Source organism: Chiloscyllium plagiosum, unplaced genomic scaffold, assembly GCF_037043375.1.
Source record: "Chiloscyllium plagiosum isolate Xiang-an unplaced genomic scaffold, Cpla_swu_hap1 HiC_scaffold_29, whole genome shotgun sequence".
NCBI lineage: Eukaryota > Metazoa > Chordata > Chondrichthyes > Orectolobiformes > Hemiscylliidae > Chiloscyllium > Chiloscyllium plagiosum.
In genome coordinates, this window is record NW_028270167.1 from 11686415 (window position 1) to 11704024 (window position 17610).

The window sequence follows — 17610 nt, forward strand, 5'->3', positions numbered from 1 at the left end:
AGCTACTTATGTAATGTAGAAAACACCACTGCAAGCTCTTACAGACAGCAATGTGATAGTTGACTTGATCATCTACTTCTCCTTAAGTTTCTTGGTTTAGGGATAAATATTGGTCAGGTGACTTAGGATAACTCCCTGTTCTTTGTCAAAATAATGCCATGTGATTGCACTCATGAACTGAGCATATAGTGGCTTGGTATGCTATCTCATCTAAAAGACATCATCTAAGAAAATGTTGCACTTCCTCGGTATTGTACTGGTGTATCATCCCATTAATGTTTTACTGAAAATCCTAGCAAATTTTGAAAAATACATTTCCCTGTCAGTGATAAATCAACATTTAAATGAATTCTGTGAAATCAGCAGGTAATCACAAATATACAGTTGGAGCAGATCCACACAGATTCAGCTTATGAGCAAGTCTATATTGGAGGTCCTATCAGAAAATGTTGCTAATTCATTACGAGTAGACAACAATCCAAGTTTGTAGTTTTTCCAAGTTTAATGAAACAAAGTGTTTGGTAATTAAAAGTCTATTATGCAAACTAAGGCTATCTAAGCACAAATATATTTTCTTACCTCTGCTTGGCACTTTGCTTCTGGCAAAGCCAGGGCCTGGCTGATGACTGTAAGGCTGTGTCATCTCATGCACATGATTCATATTTATTAGTAGTGTCTCTGCATCCCTACATCTAATAGCATTAAGCAGTACTGGATTCTCTTGGCAGGCTTTGGTGGATGTGTCAGTGCAGTCTGTATTGTCCTGATACCCCTCCCTATTCCCTTCGCTTACACAGTCCTCTTCCATACTCTCCGAATGCATCAACGGAGGATGGTGTACAAAACTGTGTCCTTGGGATGATGAAGGGGGTTGTGGAATATGCTCTTGGCCTCTGACCTGTAATAAACGATGGTGCTGATGATACGTTTCTGTACTTTGATAAGGCATATTTAATGCTTGGTGATCTGATAAAGTCTGTTGCTGCCCACATAGGTTGGCAGTCATGCTCCCAGCATCTGCCACCCCTTGGTTCATGTGCCTCAGCAAGTCATATTCCTGCTGCTGCTGTTGTTGTTGCTGCCGCTGGTGATGTTTTAAGAAATGTGCCGTCTCGATATGAGGTAAGCGCAGATCCTGTTGCCCTGTCAATGAATGCCTGGGTGACAGTAAACCTTGGATCATATGGCCATACTGCTGTGAAACTTGTTGGTGTCTTGTGTAATCAGATGGCGTTGGAGAAAGCAATGCCTGATGTAGTGATGAAGCTGTGAGATCCTGCTGCTGCTGCTCATGCTGCAGGAGAGCTTTACCAGCCATATTGTTATAGTTTAAAAGTGGGTCCATCTGTGCAATTTTCATGGGTTGGGAAAACGCTGCTGCTTGGTTGAAGTTGTTGGTTCCACACCGAAACTGCTCCTGGAAAAGATGAGGGTGCAAGTGCGGCTGATCGTAACTCAAAGGTGAGAATCGACTGATAGGTCGACTGAAAATAAACAGAAATCAGTTTAAGACAATTGATGACATTATGAATTGGCCGAGAGTCACATATTAATCAGATAGTATAGTAATGTCGGCTTCTAGTCAGTACTTATTTATTACATTTGTGAACACAGTTAATACAGTTTTCATGGGCCATAACTTGCCATATTTAGCTGCAGCACTGCTGCTCATGGGTCTCCCTTGTCCTCACTGATGTGGAGGATCATTAGCTGCCATTTCAGCCACCTCCAGTGGGATGCCATCACCAGACTCATATGCCCCACCGCTCCCTTGTCAGGCTTTTGCAAGGACCAATCCATCCAGGACATCCTGGTCCACTCCCCCTTCACTCCCAACATCCCCCTACAGTTCCAAGGGACCTTCCCCTGCAACCGCAGAAGGTATTACACCTGCCCATTTACTTGCTCCCTCTCCAAACACATGTACCAGGTGAAGCAGCACTTCACTCAATCTAGTCAACTGCATTCGCTGCTCACGTGGTTTCCTCTACTTTGGGGAAATGTAGACTGGGTGACTGCTTCACAGAATACCTATGTTCTGTCCACAAAAAAGACGATGAACTTCCTGTTTCCTGTCACTTCCTGTCCCACACCACCCTGTTCCCTGGCCAACATCTCTATCTCAGGGTTGCTGCAGTGCTCCAGTGAAGCTCTGCGAGCTAGAAGCACAGCATCTCATTTTCCATTTGGGAACTCTACAGCCTTCTGGACTGAATATCGAGTTCAACAATTTTAGGACTAGAGCACCTTCCCCAGCTTTCCCCCACCACTACACATCAAGTCACGTTATCACACGGTCTGATTATGGTTTTATGCCCGAAATGTCAATTCTTCTGCTTCTTGGATGCTGCCTGACCTGCTGTGCATTTTCCAGCACCACACTCTCAACTCGTTATCACACGGTCACACGGCTGGTACACACATCCCATTGTTAGCCACTAATAATCCCCAATAACAACTATTCATTTTCCTCGACTGACTGTCATCCACTTCTTTGTCTGTCCAATTGTTTATCTCTCTCTTTGGGCTCTAAGCCCTCCTCCCACCCTATCTTCTGCATCAAAAACACCTTTTTCCTAGCTACCATCAGTTCTGAAGAATGGTCACTAGAGCCAAAACATTAACTCTGATTTCTCTCCACAGATGCTGGCAGATCTACTGAGTTTTTCTCGTAATTTCTATTTTTTCTTTCGAACTTCCAGCAGTTCTTCAGGTTTTTTTATTATACTGGGGATGTAGATTCAAATGCAGTTGATTCTGAAATGGGCTCTGAAATTGTCAAACAAGCCACTCATTTCTGTCTGACATTTGTTGCTATAAAGTCAAAAGAAAGGGATGATATTGGATGAAATTGGCATTTCCATAGACACCAGAATTGTGATGTGAACATAGCCCTGTCAACCCTGCAAAACCTTGCTTATTAACATCTGTGATTTTCCCAAAATTGAGAAGACTGTCTTGCAGACTAGTACGCACCCACCTAACATAATCATACTCACAGAATCATACAGATAATGTCCCAGCCTCCCACCATAATCAGTATGCCTGGGTACATCATGTCCCGCTGGCAGGACATACTCATCAAACGTGGAAGCACAGTGGCATATAGTCATGAAGTAATTACCCTAGGAGTTGTGAACATTGACTCCAGATCCCATAAGTCACATGGCATCAGGTCATGGGCAAGGAAGCTTCCTGATTACCACAACCAGCAGCAGGGTGGGTGTTCCGATATCTCAAAGACTGCAAAGGTTCTAGAGCAACACGCTGGCTCAGTGCCAGGGACCTGGATTCGATTCCCATCTCGGGTGACCGTGTAGAATTTGCACATCCTCCATGTCTGTGTGGGTTTCTTCCGGGTGCTCCAGTTTCCTCCCACAATCCAAAGATGTGCAGGCCAGGTGAATTGGCCATTCTAAATTGCCCATAGTGCCAGGTGCATTAGTCAGAGGGAAGTAGGTCTGGGTGGGTTACTCTTCGGGGGGTCGGAGTGGACTTGTTGGGCCAAACGGTCTGTTTCCACACTGTAAGGAATCTAATCTAAAGAAAGCTCACCATCGACTTTTTCCAGAAAAAGGATGGATGAGAAAATGCTGGCTTATTTAGCAACACTTATTTCCAACGAACAATAAAAGAACTTGTTAGTTAATTTTAAGACTTGCTAACTTAAAAAACACCCTTCCAAGACTCAGCAGTATAACAACTATTCAGCAATCAAGAGGAGAGATTTTGAACAATGTTTCAGTACTACCTTCAAACAATTTTCTTTCGTTCTTACTTTGTAATGCTGAATCCCCCATTAAAATATGTGGCAAAGCAACATACCACTGGCAAGTCTAATCTTGATTTTGACTCAGTTGCTAGGAGGTAAATTGAAATAGCTTAAGAGCATTTTAATTTTCTCTCTATTACTGAGGAAGCATCTAGCTTCCATTCAATGTCTCACCTTAACAATATTATTACAATTGGAAACTAGACCCAAAGAACAGTTGCGTTAAAACTCATCCTAGCATTGGAATGCAAGGATCCCCAATATTTATTGGGGCAGGATTTCCAACTGGCAGCAAGGAGTTCTAGTCCCAAAATATTCTACAGTTTTAATGCAAGCTTTTCATTTCAAGCGTGATTGCTTCTGGAGGCTAGCCTGATTGACCAACTGGAAACTTTGGGAATACAATGGCAAAAAGCATAGCCCCTCATGGTAAACAAGCTGTAGGCATACATATAAAATGGTTTGGAGGTTAGGGGCATATATTAGGGGAGAAGGTGTTAAAGTCTGGGAGGTAGATAAGGAAGTAGGGATGAATCAGTGATCACAGATGTTGTGTTTGGGGTTGGGACATTCAACTGGGGTAAGGATTGAAAGGAAGCCAGCCTGTTCCTATTGTCCCACAAGCTGGAAATGCACTGAACTCTTCTATGCAGCATTTGTTTCTGTTGCATTTAGCAACACATTTGAAATCCAGTTGGTCAGGGTTAAATTTAATATGGAGCTGAAATGTAAAGACTGCAGACAGTCATATGGTCAATCTGCCACATAGGAACAGACCGGTTTCCTCACCATCACTACCTTCCACAATGCCTCTGCCAACCCCTCCCAATCTCTCCCTCATCCATGAGAACAGGAAATGGCCTGTTTCAATATATATTTGAGATCGAGATTTTAAAAAAAGTTTTACATCCTGCTTGATCCAAATCCACTTGTTTAAGGGGTTAAAATTCCCCTCATATTTTCTGAATAATCATGTCATAATTTAAATCACATTAAGAAATCACGAAGCATCCAGCGCTACTTTGATGCTAAAATTTGTACTTTAACTTTCAGAGGTGTTAAAAGAACAAAAAACAATTCGGAATTATCAGTTAGGTTCACAGAATGACACACCTGCAGGTATTGAAAGCTACATATATTAATACAGTCTCCTGTTCTTTGCAAACCAAATACACATGTACACACACTACATCAGTTTCAACTGAGTAAAATGGATTACAGGTATTCTCTGAATCATTTCCCAAGGCTGTTCTGACCAATCAAAGTTGGTCAACCTGGAATACAATTGAAACAAAGCTTGGCAGTTAATGTCAGTCATCATTAGCCAGTGTTTTTTCCAAAGCAACACCTCTGGCCTTTAGGATCCACTTGCCAACCAATCAGCACTCCCCTCTCATATAGTATGAATGTTGTTTTCCTTTTACTTGGTATTTCTTATAAATTTTCCTGTAAGATGAAATGCTTCAACAAAATCTCTTTTCTCATAAACATTCAAATTCTGTTCAAGCAAATTGCTCAAAGCCATCCATTAATTAAATTAATACAAAACAAAGAAATGTGGATGCTAGAAATCTGAACTCAAAACACTAATTCTATTTCTCTCCATAAGTGTGACTGTGTTACTCCATTAACTTCTCAAAAAACTTTCTTGATCGATATACTACTTTATCACTGTGAATAGGGTGGCAATATAACATAAAGCAAATTTACACAAATCATATTTCACAGTAGGTGGTGATATCAATTTGAGGTTCACTATTCACCAGTTTAAGCAGATAACTTAAAAAATGTGATTATGAGTAATGGGGTCATTTAAAAAAATTAACGTCATATTAAAATTATGGTACGAACAAGTTTCCATCTGATATAAAGATATATTTTAGACACCTTGGAGAAAAATATTCTATTTTGTACCACACCCAGATTCTGAAGATGTATAGACCATCAACACCTAGTAATTAGGTTCAAGCATAATCAATCTTACCTGCTTGTCTCTGCACTGTCAGCACTCAGTTGTTTTGCTAAGGCTCTGTGTTGTCCAAGCCCAAGAGATGGCATGTGCAACCCTCTCTGTTGTAGAGGAAGATGATTGCTTGGACTGATAATTCCACGGGGGTGTGTGGCGTGCAACGTCTGCCCAGCACTTTGTAGCAAGTTATTGCTGAGCATGTCTGTTGGCTCTTGGACTTGGATTGTAACTTGCTGCGTTTGTGATTGCTGAGACAACCCAGGTTGTAAATTCATTCGAGGCAGATTAATGTTTGGGGGTGGGGGGCTATTGCTTGGCTGCTGGAACAAAGCATGCTGGGATGTTAAGCCTTGAAACTGAGATGGAGAAGACACACAACCTAAGAAATTAAGAACAAACAAATATTTCAGGCATGTCACAATCTAGAGACAATATCTAGCCCTTTAAATAGTTCTAGGCAATCCACTTATTAAATAGGAACATTTCTTTACAAATAAAGTTTCAAAGAGCTGAACAATAACTGTGAATTCATAAATTAAATAAAACAAAATATTTTTGCATGCACAACGTCTGGAGAGAGAGAGAGAGGGAGGGAGAGAGAGAGAGAGAGAGAGAGAGAGAGAGAGAGAGAGAGAGAGAGAGAGATGGACAAAGAGGAAGAGAGAGAGAGTGTGAGCAAGATAGTGAGAGTGTGTGTGAGTGAGAGAGAGAGTGTGTGTGTGTGAGTGAGTGAGAGAACTAGAGATAGAATGTGTGAGATATATATATATATATATATATATATATATAGAGAGAGAGAGAGAGAGAGAGAGAGAGAGAGAGATAGAGAGAGAGAGAGAGATAGATATATTCTGTAATCAACCTGTGAGATCACATTATAACACGCCTTCTGTGGGAAAGTGGGCTTGAACCCAGAGCCTCTGGTCAGAGATAGGGACCCTACTAACAGTTCCACAAGACAAGATCTTGCTACTCTACATCTAAAGACAATGGCTTGCAGCAACTTGTGAAGCCAATTGCTGACCTGGATAGTTCAGGTTAGGATTACTGAATGTACTGTTAAGTATTGACTAGATCCCAAACAGCATTTAACAAGCATATCATCTTGGAGTGACCTCGATTTTGGCAACTCCATTTAACAGCTTCAAAAGGTAATAATCTATAAATTGAAATCATAAAAGTGCAAAAATTATTTATACTGGTTAATCTTGGTGTCCAAACTTAGCATGGAAAGTGCTTACTGCTGGATTGCATGATGGCCGCGGTGCCAGGAGGAGGACTATTATTAGATTTGCTGAAGAGATGATTGTTGGGATGGTTGGGAGGAGGACTCGATTGTTCATGCTGAATTTGTAACCTACAAAATGAAATATTTTTCAGTGTTACAATTTGGAGGCAATTACAGATAGTTTCAAATATCATCACTTTTTCAAACTGGAAATAATGTTTTTCATTAAAAACTTTTCAGTAACCACGATCCTATTTAGTAATAACTCACCATAAGTTAGCCACTTTTATAAAATTAGTTGAATTTAACAAACACGTGTGATACATAGCCACAAGTTAATCAGTGCTGAATATAATAGGTTCTGAATATATCGCCTGACAGGCTGTGATTGCTGTATTGGGTGATGAGCTTATAAATTAATATAACAATGTTCTCAGTGTAATTTAATAAATATTTCAGAAAATGCAGTTCTAATAACACTGGTGTTACTCCAAATTAAACAACGGAAGTATTAGACATGCTTCTCAAGGCTAAAGACAACGATAGCAGATACGTTGACAGGAAAAGGAGGGCAGAGTCACAGAGATGTACAGCACAGAAACAGACCCTTTGGTCCAACTCTTCCATGCTGAAAAGATATCCCGAAACTAATCTAGTCCCACCTGCCCATATCCCTTCAAACCCTTCATATTCCTATACCCATCCAGATGCCTTTTAAATGTTGCAATTGTACTAGCCTCCACCACTTCATCTGGTAACTCATTCCATACATGTACCACCCTCTGAGTGAAAGAGTTGCCCCGTAGATCTCTTTTATATCTTTCCCCTCTCACCCTAAACCAATGCCCTCTAGTTCTGGACTACCCCACCCCAAGGAAAAAAAACTTTGTCTATTTATCCTATCCATGCCCCTCATAATTTTGTAAACCTTTATAAGGTCACCCCTCAGCCTCCGATGCTCCAGAGAAAACAGCCCCAGACTGTTCAGCCTCTCCCTATAGCTCAAATCCTCCAACCCTGGCAACATCCTTGTAAATCTTTTCTGAACCCTTTCAAGTTTCACAATATCTTTCCAACAGGAAGGAGACCAGAATTGCACGCAATATTCCAACAGTGGCCTAGCCAATGTCCTGTACAGCCGCAACATGACCTCCCAACTCCTGTACTCAATACTCTGACCAATGAAGGAAAGCATACCAAACGCCTTCTTCACGATCCTATCTACCTGCGACTCCACTTTCAAGGAGCTATGAGCCTGCACTCCAAGATCTCTTTGTTCAGCAAAACTCCTGAGGACCTTATCATTGAGTTGTAATCTGAGATAACCTTCTTCGCTGTCCACTACTCCTCCAATTTTGGTGTCATCTGCAAACTTACTAACTATACCTCTTATGCTCACATCAGAGATCCCATAGAGGTTCAGAAGTTGTGGTTCCATGTCAGAGTAGGCACCTGACCAGGGGTCCGTGTGTGTGTGTGTGTCTGTGTATGTCTTCTACACTTGGAGGGGGGGGTCTCACAGAGACGCCTGAGGGTTCTGGATTGCCAGTAGACATATGATAGAGAGATTAAATTGACGACCTTGTTAGGCCTGGAGAAAATGCTCCCTCTCCTTCTGATTCACAAACAGTGCTGTAAAGTTTCTTAATTTATAGGTTCAGCCCCTCTCCCTCCCTTTAAGCTGTTGTGTTTCCCTGAAGACAGGATATCCAACCAAATGTCGCTAAAGTGATGGCATGGAGCCTCAATGTAATATTTAAATATATCAAATGTGCTTATCATGTGCCCACCCAACAAATAGTACAGACTGTGTTATATTTGCAAATTATTCACCTTTGCAGCTGGTGGGTAATGAATGCTGGTTGGTTTTCCACATGCTGTACCAATGATGCAGTTGATAATGGAGGTGAAGGTTGAGCTGGTCGAATACATTCCTGTAGGCAGTATGTGAGACAACATGGTTAAACAAAGTCAAACATATTGATTTACTGCCATGGCCTTAAGGAAATTGCTTTCCATTTTACTTAACATTTGTAGTGGAATAAAATTAAATTATATAATTCTGTAGACCTTGTTCCACTTTACTGATTTCTGCTGGGTTGCAAAATCCACTGTTTTGAATCCTTGTAGAGTTTGAGAGTACAATTTACCAGTTGTTAGCTTCATTTCATGAATCACTGGTAATCAGAGTGACAAGCAATGACACTATGAATATTGAGGGATATGCAATATTTAAGAAGAATAGGAAACTTAGTAAAGGCGGAGGGATAGTACTCTAAAACAAAGATGACATTGATGCAATAGAAATGACCTTGATTCAGGAGGTAAAGATGTAGAATCTTTTTGGGTGAAGATGAGGAATAGTTGGGGCAAGAAGTCATGAGTGGGGATGTAGTCTACAGGCCTCTAATAGTAATCACAAAGTAGAATTAAACATACAATAAGAAATACTCAGTGCTTCTGATAAAAGGAAGACAATAACCATGGGTGATTTTAATATACATACAAACTGGAGAAGTCTGAATGACAATTCTAGATGTAGAGGAGGAGTGGTACAGTGAAGGGGGTAGGTCAGGACAGATGAAGAGATTAACTTGGCTAGAATACGTGGAGGTATCACTCCCACTTCTCCTCATCCACAGTGTCATAAAGCTTATGGATTCAGCTCTGTTTCTTCCTTTAAGATGTCTTGTTTCCCAAGGGCTAGGAAAGTTAAATTATATGTGGTCAAAATGAGGCACACAGCCTCGTGATAATATTTAAATATAAAATCTGCTTATCATACATCCAGCTGACCATAGACATAGTAACCTGGATGATAAGTTCAATACAGTTTCTTATAGTATTATGTTCTGAAATCAACCTGAAATCAGGTTATATTAGGCTCATTGAGTAATGAAACGATTAACTAATAACTACAGATAACGGCAGCTTGAGGATGCAGCGACCACAACATGATTTAATTTTAGGTCTTGTTTGAAAGAGACAAGGAGGGTTTAAGACTAGTATTTTAAACTTAAATAACTTAAATATGTGAGTATGAAAACTGAGTTAGCTGAAGTGAACTGGAATACTAGAAAAAGCATGTAACTTTGCAAAATGAGTGGCAGAACAGATGATTTCTAGGTCAGGAAAGGTTCCATCATACCAGGAAGTAGAAAATACAACAGTTCTATTCGAGAAAGGAAGGAGGCAGAAAATATTAAACTATAGACCAGTTAGCTTGGCCTCTGTGTAATATATTTCATGATAATCAAAATTGTTCAATAATTCAAATTGTAGAACTAAATTCCTATTTTGTTGCAGTATTTATATTAATTTATGTCATGAAATAATTCAATAATACTAACACAAAACATCTGAATTATTGTTCACAAAACACTTTAAACTCAATTTACAAAAATGTAAAATGAGGGCTAACATATGCCTAAAACTGACTGATCTGTCCAGTTCTTTACACACCCATATGCTTCCTAGTAATAATTACTGTGTTGTTCCTTGATAAATTACCTAATCAATTAATTCCTCACTGCTACAAGACAACCAAAATCCACAGAAACTGTTTTTTTAACATTTTGGTTGGGGAGGTAAAGCATGCCTTCCAGATTTACGTTATTTTTAGAAGAGGAGAATGCTGGATCACTCTTAATCTTGCCAAAACAGTGCACACACAAAGCAAAACTGGTATGTCATTGTAAATGATTATCCTACCTGAATTTGTTGGTGTAGAATTTGTTGCTCTTGTTGGTAAAGTATGTGTTGTTGCTGTGTCTTCTCAAATATTTTTTCATCCATGGCATTTCCATACATCTTTTGCAAATGTTCACATTCCTAAACATACAAGTAGAGTTTAATAGTGGTCACTTAGAGGGCCAGTTATCAAGGCTTCTGAAATATCACTCTAAGATCCAGTCGATAGAGATCCAAAATCAGCAACAGTGTTTTATGAGGCGAGGAAACTCGTGTGCATTCTTGACATTTTTTTTGCAAGTTATTAGATAAACCATGTATCAGAAAACATTGGTGATAAATGATTACTTTCAGTGAAAAATATAAATAGCCTGCTAACTGACCAATACATAGAATCAAAGAATCCCCACTGTGTTGGAGAAGGCCATTTGGCCCATCGTGTTACATCTATCCTATTGCTGTAACCGTGCATTTACCATGGCTAATCCAACTAGCCTACACATCCCTGGGTACTATAGCAATTTAGCAAAGCCAATCCATCTAATCAGTACATCTTTGGATTGTGGGAGGAAACTAGAGGAGATGGAGGAAACCCATGCAGACACAGGGAGAATGTGCAAACTCCACATAGACAGTCAACCAGCATTGAACCGGGTCCCTGTGAAGCAGCAGTGCTAATCAGTGAGTCACCATGTCATATTGCAACTATACTATGGTAAGTTCCACTCCATAAGTTGTTTTGGCTTTATTAAGTATTAGCAGGCAATCATGCAGGTGACCTGCAAGGTATTGTTAAATCTGTTTCTATTCTCAAATTCAAACATCCTATGACAAACTGCATGAATCCCAAGAGCTCCATAATGCTTAGGTTACGTCCACACTTTATACTCAAATAGACTTGGCAACTTTTACGAGTGACATACACATATTGCCTACCCAAACAGATGACATCTCACTACAGTTTTATCTACTCATATTCAGACTGAGGCAGTAATTACTCAACTATAATAGGCTTCAGATCCAAATGAAGCCTCTTTCTAACTGCCACGTGTCATTGGTGTAGTGTTCTGGAAATCAAGTCCCGTATTCCTCCAGATGTCACAAAAGTTAAACATTTAATAAAAGTACATAAAATTCCCCAGTTTAGTAGGGATTTTAGATCCAGGTTGACAGGAACCATAGACAAGATTTCTGTACTGAACAGTAATTATTATTAAAATAAATAGATTTTAGCTACAGGTAAACAATTATGAACTGTCAACCTATAACTTTACTAGTTAAAACTCTAACCTCTTATAAAACTCCTTCAACACACACAGGCATAAAAATCATTGGTGCTACAGATGGAGGGAGAAAACTGGGAAGGCAGTTTAATAGTTTCTTTCCACAGAGCTTGCTGAAATGAGCCCTTTGGCTTGGCTTGCTGCTCTTCCCAACTCCTTTCTTCAGGTACTTCCACTTCTTTACAGGACATAGAGTGTTCTGGTTCGCAATGTATAAAGCCTCTGACTTACTCCTTAAAACTAAAAATTTACAATGACTCATGAGGGAAAATAAACTTCTTCTTCAGGCTTTAGATATTTTAAAACTGCTAAATCTCATTCTGTACACATTCTTTTGGCCAGTTTATCTGCAGATAAATATTCACTGCTGGTTGAACAACAGTATAAATAACACTTACAATTAGTGCTAGTAGCTTGCTTTCAAAACGTGCAGCAATACCTTCCACAGTCCTTGCTTTATACAACAGTAAGTTTTTAAAACAGTCCTTTTCCAATTTAAATCCACAATCAAAAATACAGAAAATATAAACATACCATCTTTACACTAGCAAATTTCAATTATGGAAGAAGATCAAAAATCAAGCTATATGGCAATAACAGGTAGGTTTGAGGAATAGTTCCCATTATTGGTACCCCAAACTGAAAAATCCTGTGTTGGGTTTTTCTTTGTTCAGATAAGTATTAAAACATTATTAGGAGTTGGAACATTTCTTGTTAAATTACCATTTTTGTTCTGTCATCAACTTTTTCCAAGTTATCAAAAGGAGTAATCACACCCTCAGTCCAAATGGCAGTCGATAAAACAGGACAAAAACAAAAGTGATTTTCAAAGGTAAAACAGCAACTACAATAGCTTTGTCCACCACTGCTTCTTTCCTGATGCAGCCAACAATTAAATCTGAAATTGTCTTACGATGAAGTTTGCTTCTATGATCCTGAGGTGAGCTTCCTAGTGAAGCACTTAAGTTAAAATAACTAAAAAAAAAGATCAATAAATAATAAAATATTGTTTAACATTAAAGTGGAAACGTTAATCATATATGGCCTTCTTCAGGCTCAGAAGATGCTTTTAGGATAGGGATAATACACTTTTCTCATTAGACTTGCCATCTCTGTTAATGGCCAGTGAGAATATTAAACTGTACTTCACAGCTTTAGATACATTTTTCACTCTGCCTGACATTTTCATATTAATTCTGTGAAATACTGTAGTACCTGCTGTAGTTGTTTTATACTACTGTTGGTGGTTGTGCTTTTCTCCATTTTCTCCAAATGGGCTTTGAATGCTTGGATGCTAGCAGCACCATCTGAGAAACGGCGAACTGGAGAGAACCTTTCTGTCGGAAGGTGCAAGGTATTGGGGTCTTTGTAGCAAACACTGAAATAAAGCATAATTTTCAAACAAAGTGTCCTCTGCAACTGCAAAAATTAAGCTGTACTATACCTTTTTCTTCTCAAATTCTGATTTAACTTTATTTCATTCAGTTTTTGCACTTCAAAACATGATAAGCTACCTCAGATTCTAAAGAGGTTCTTTCCACATCCCAAATATATACTTCTGCAAATTATTCACAACTTCTCTACTTATTTTCCTCTAAGTGAATTTATATTAACCAATTCAAGAATGGATAGAAACAGCTATGTAGCAAAAAGATTATTTCTTAAACAAAGCAAACTTCTTTATAAAATTCATTTCAGGAAGGATGCAAAGGCTTGAGGGAGAGAGGATGCTGAAAATATTTGCAAAAATAATTCAAGGGATGAGGAACATCAGCAATGTGAATAGGTTGGGGAAGCTAGGGTTTCTCCCCATAGAGAATGTTGAGAGGAAATTCGATGAAGATGATCAAAATTACGAGGGATCTAGATTGAGAAAGTGAATAGATAGGGGCCTTAATAGAGTAGATAGAAACTGTTTTCATTAGTAAAACAAACAATAAATAGAGGGACACGGACTTAGGTGAATCAAAAAGCCCCCATGCCAACATATGGAAGAACAACTAAGTGCTGGAGAAATTCAGCATCTGTGGAAAGACAAATGGAATTCACATTTTGAAATCTACATGACTCTTCTTTAGGTCAATAGCTGGAAAAGATTTTTTAATGTAACAAGCGTTTAGGATCTATAATACACTATTTTAGGGTCTGGTGGAGTCAGGTCTAATTAGGTCTTTCAAAAGGGAAATTAATAAGCACCTTTAGGGAAGACATTTGTTGGGCCATGAGCAAAGAGCAGTTTGTGGGACTGCTCAGTTGCTTTGCAGAAAGCCATTTCAGGTATGGCAGGCTGAAAAGCTTTCATCAGTTCTGTGATTCTATTCAATCATTTATAGGGCCCTTTTCCCAGACAAAGTGCAGGAGTAGAGTAAATTGAAAGGAAGTAGGACAAGGGTTCTTTGCAAATAAATGCTTTTCAGGATCAGTTCCCTTATCTAACAATGTCATTGCAAGATTAAGGTCCATGCACTCTGTTACGGCAAGCATTTAAAAAAATGGGAAAGTATTTGAATAAAATGTCAGGTCAAGCTATTTTATGTTAGCTAATTTTACATGCAAAAATGTTAGCTTCAAATGGTAAAATAACTTTTTTTTGTCATTTTACAAAAATCATAACTAATAGCTCAATTTAAGAAATTGAACATAATTTAACTAACCAATTCTAAATTAAATAGCTATAAATACACATATAAACTATCATGTGTTTGCTAATGTGGAAGAGATTTAAATATTAATAGTCAAAAATTAATCTCTCTCCACAGTATGTCCTTTCATCTGTGTATAACACAACTATACCTCATTTATACAGCTTGTGCATTAGAGTTATAGGTCTTACCAATTGTAAAAACTTAAGGTTCTCAAGAGCTATCCTTTTCTTTCATCATGGTAGCATGGTAATTAAAGGTCTTAAGAAACATTAGGTTAAATGTTATTATTATTTCAGTAGAAACCAAACATAACCATTTGATAATTGATTTTGAGATGCCGGTGTTGGACTGGGGTGTACAAAGTTAAAAATCACACAACACCAGGTTATTGTCCAACGGGTTTAATTGGAAGCACACTAGCTTTCGGAGCGACGCTCCTTCATCAGGACAATCACCTGATGAAGGAGCGTCGCTCCAAAAGCTAGTGTGCTTCCAATTAAACCTGTTGGACTATAACCTGGTGTTGTGTGATTTTTAACATTTGATAATAGATTGTCTTTATTTCACGTAAATATTAGGAAACTAATTTTTAAAATACATGATGCAAACAAAGTTTAAAAAAGTGCCCTAAATCTAGCCAAAATAATTTTTTTTAAATTCCTAGCTGAATGAAGGGTATAGCATTTTGCATTAAACAAAATACAACTTTTTTTTCAAATAATGCTTAAAAAAAAACAACTAATGCCTGGATTGTTTCCAAACATTTTGTGAAATCAGCAATAGAATTCCAAGTTATAACACAACCATTGATTTGCACAGAGTCAGCAACTTACTGATACTAACAGCTTCTGTATTTGTGTCACTTATCTCCAAGACTGAGAATTCCAACGTGGCAGTAACCCTGTATTGGTAACTGATTCAAGCTTTGATAATATAATCAATAGTGTTTGCAAATTTACATACATTCGGTATTTAGTTCTGTCAATGTGTTGCAAAAGGTTATGCACCATGGATATGATAAAAATAATCTAATAGTTAAGAAGCATCCAAAATAATTTGAAGTTGCAGGGTGTGAGTAAAATTATAAAAGCAATTTGTCAAATTTGAACTGATTTGCATGGATAGCTTGGTTTGAAAAGTTGCAAGCATTTTACCACGAAATATATCTAAATACATATGAAAACCTTTGTGCATTATTGTTTCAAGTAAAGCAAATAGGATAAACCATGTGCCTGAGTTTGGAGATCTGTGTTTGTACCTGAAACTTTTCCCAAGGAAGCAGCTTATTACTCTCAGAATTTATAGTAGATTAGTAATATATTAATAGTGATCATTAATGATTAAGGTAATGCTAATTGACATTAACTATATACATTCGCAGTTTAAAAAATGGCAAAATTTAAAGGCAGGATTTTCCAACTTTCCCCGACCTCAATGTGGTGGGAAGGAAAAATAAAAATTAGGTAGATAAGGACTAGAGTAATACCTGTCCCCTAGCAATTATGTTGATGGTCAAGCTGGTCAAGCAGCATCCATGGAGAGAAAGCAAGTTAACATTTCAAGTCTAGATGACTTCATCAGTGCTGACATCACCTTTACACAAAATGTTAACTTACTTTCTCTCCATGAATGCTGCCTGACCCACTGTGATCTCCAGCATTTTTTGCTTTCAGAACAGATTCCAGCATCTGCAGTAATTTGCTTCTCCATGGTCAAGCTTCCTGCCCCACCACTAATTAAGCCATCATTAATCAATCATTTGAAAGCTTCAACCCATCATCAGCCCTAATACCTCATTCCTGGCAGGTGAGAGAAGTGGCTGTCTTCTTAAATGGGAAAGCAGGACAGCTTGTCTGCATTGTTTTTAGGGTGTGTGTGTGGGGTGGGAGGGGGAGAAGAGAGAGAAAGATGTTCTACACATACCCCAATGTGAAAGGGAGCAAAGGGGTGGTTACTCAAAGTCAACCCTTTGCCTCTAACACCTCCCTCTCCCCTTGATCTTACCTTATCATTGATCCTGGTCTTCAGGGCTGCTGCAAATCTGGACCTTGGATGCAGCTGCCAGTAGATGCTGGCATCCAACTTCAGGTAGGGTGAGACATCTCAGCCACAGCACCTGATTGGTCAAGAGGGTCACCATATAAGTGCCTGATTGGCACTTTGCCTGGCAGGCTTTTTTGCCCTTGGGGACAGAGCGGTGTGGGATTGGTAGGAGGCAGGAGAGATTTTTCTATCACCTTTAGAAATGCCCACCCTCCTATTTAGAAGAATGAATGAAAAATCCTGTACTTTATGTATATTAAACATAGTGAGTTAGAAAATATGTTTAGAGAGGGTGCAGTGAAGACCATTCTGTTGTCTATTCCATGTAGTGGTACCTTTATAATATTATTTCATAGCTCTGTTGATTTGCTTGAAACATTTGGAGTCAATTTTCATAATGAGTGATACTCTACTTATTTCCCACTTCTGCAACCCACCCATCTAATATTTTTTTCAGAAGCTATCCATGCCACTAAACAGGATAATTGATCCATTGATCCACAGAGCAAATCAACATGTCCTATTTCTTCCCTAGCCAACGGTACTGACCAAAAAATCTTGCCTCGAAACACCTTTTTCCTTCCCAACATTAGAAGTAAAAACAATTAGTGATTTCACAACCACCATGGAGAGTTATTGTTCGGTAGGAGTAAAAGAGAACCCAACATATTGAAATAATAATTTGTTTAGTGAATGGAACAGAACCACCAACCCTACAATCCCAGTCATTTACTTCTTGACACCAGCTCCCTCCCATAAAGTTAATACAGAGGTACCTCGATTATCCAAATACCAATTATCTGAAAATCGGATTATCTGAAGGAGATTTCGAGGCCCCGACAGAAACATTGAATCAAAGTCATGTGTCCAACACTGAGCGGGTCTTCTGTTTGTAGTGATTAAACATGCTGCCAAGAACAGTCCTGGACTGATGGCAGCGCAGGCACTGTCTCTAAATAACTGACCTCCCATCCCCCCTT

General features: G+C 38.8%; 1 protein-coding gene across 7 annotated transcripts in view; it reads right to left on the minus strand.

Moving 5' to 3' along the window:
- The window catches only part of sik3 (SIK family kinase 3), a 305700-nt gene that overhangs the window by 14406 nt on the left and 273684 nt on the right, over nt 1-17610 (minus strand). For all 7 annotated transcript variants that reach the window (XM_043676612.2, XM_043676614.2, XM_043676611.2 and 4 more), the window contains 6 exons: nt 13158-13320; nt 10681-10800; nt 8803-8903; nt 6983-7098; nt 5757-6120; nt 580-1484 (listed from right to left, as the gene is read on the minus strand). In XM_043676612.2, the coding sequence (XP_043532547.1) occupies nt 580-1484; nt 5757-6120; nt 6983-7098; nt 8803-8903; nt 10681-10800; nt 13158-13320 (1769 nt within the window). The remainder of the gene's footprint in view (nt 1-579; nt 1485-5756; nt 6121-6982; nt 7099-8802; nt 8904-10680; nt 10801-13157; nt 13321-17610) is intronic.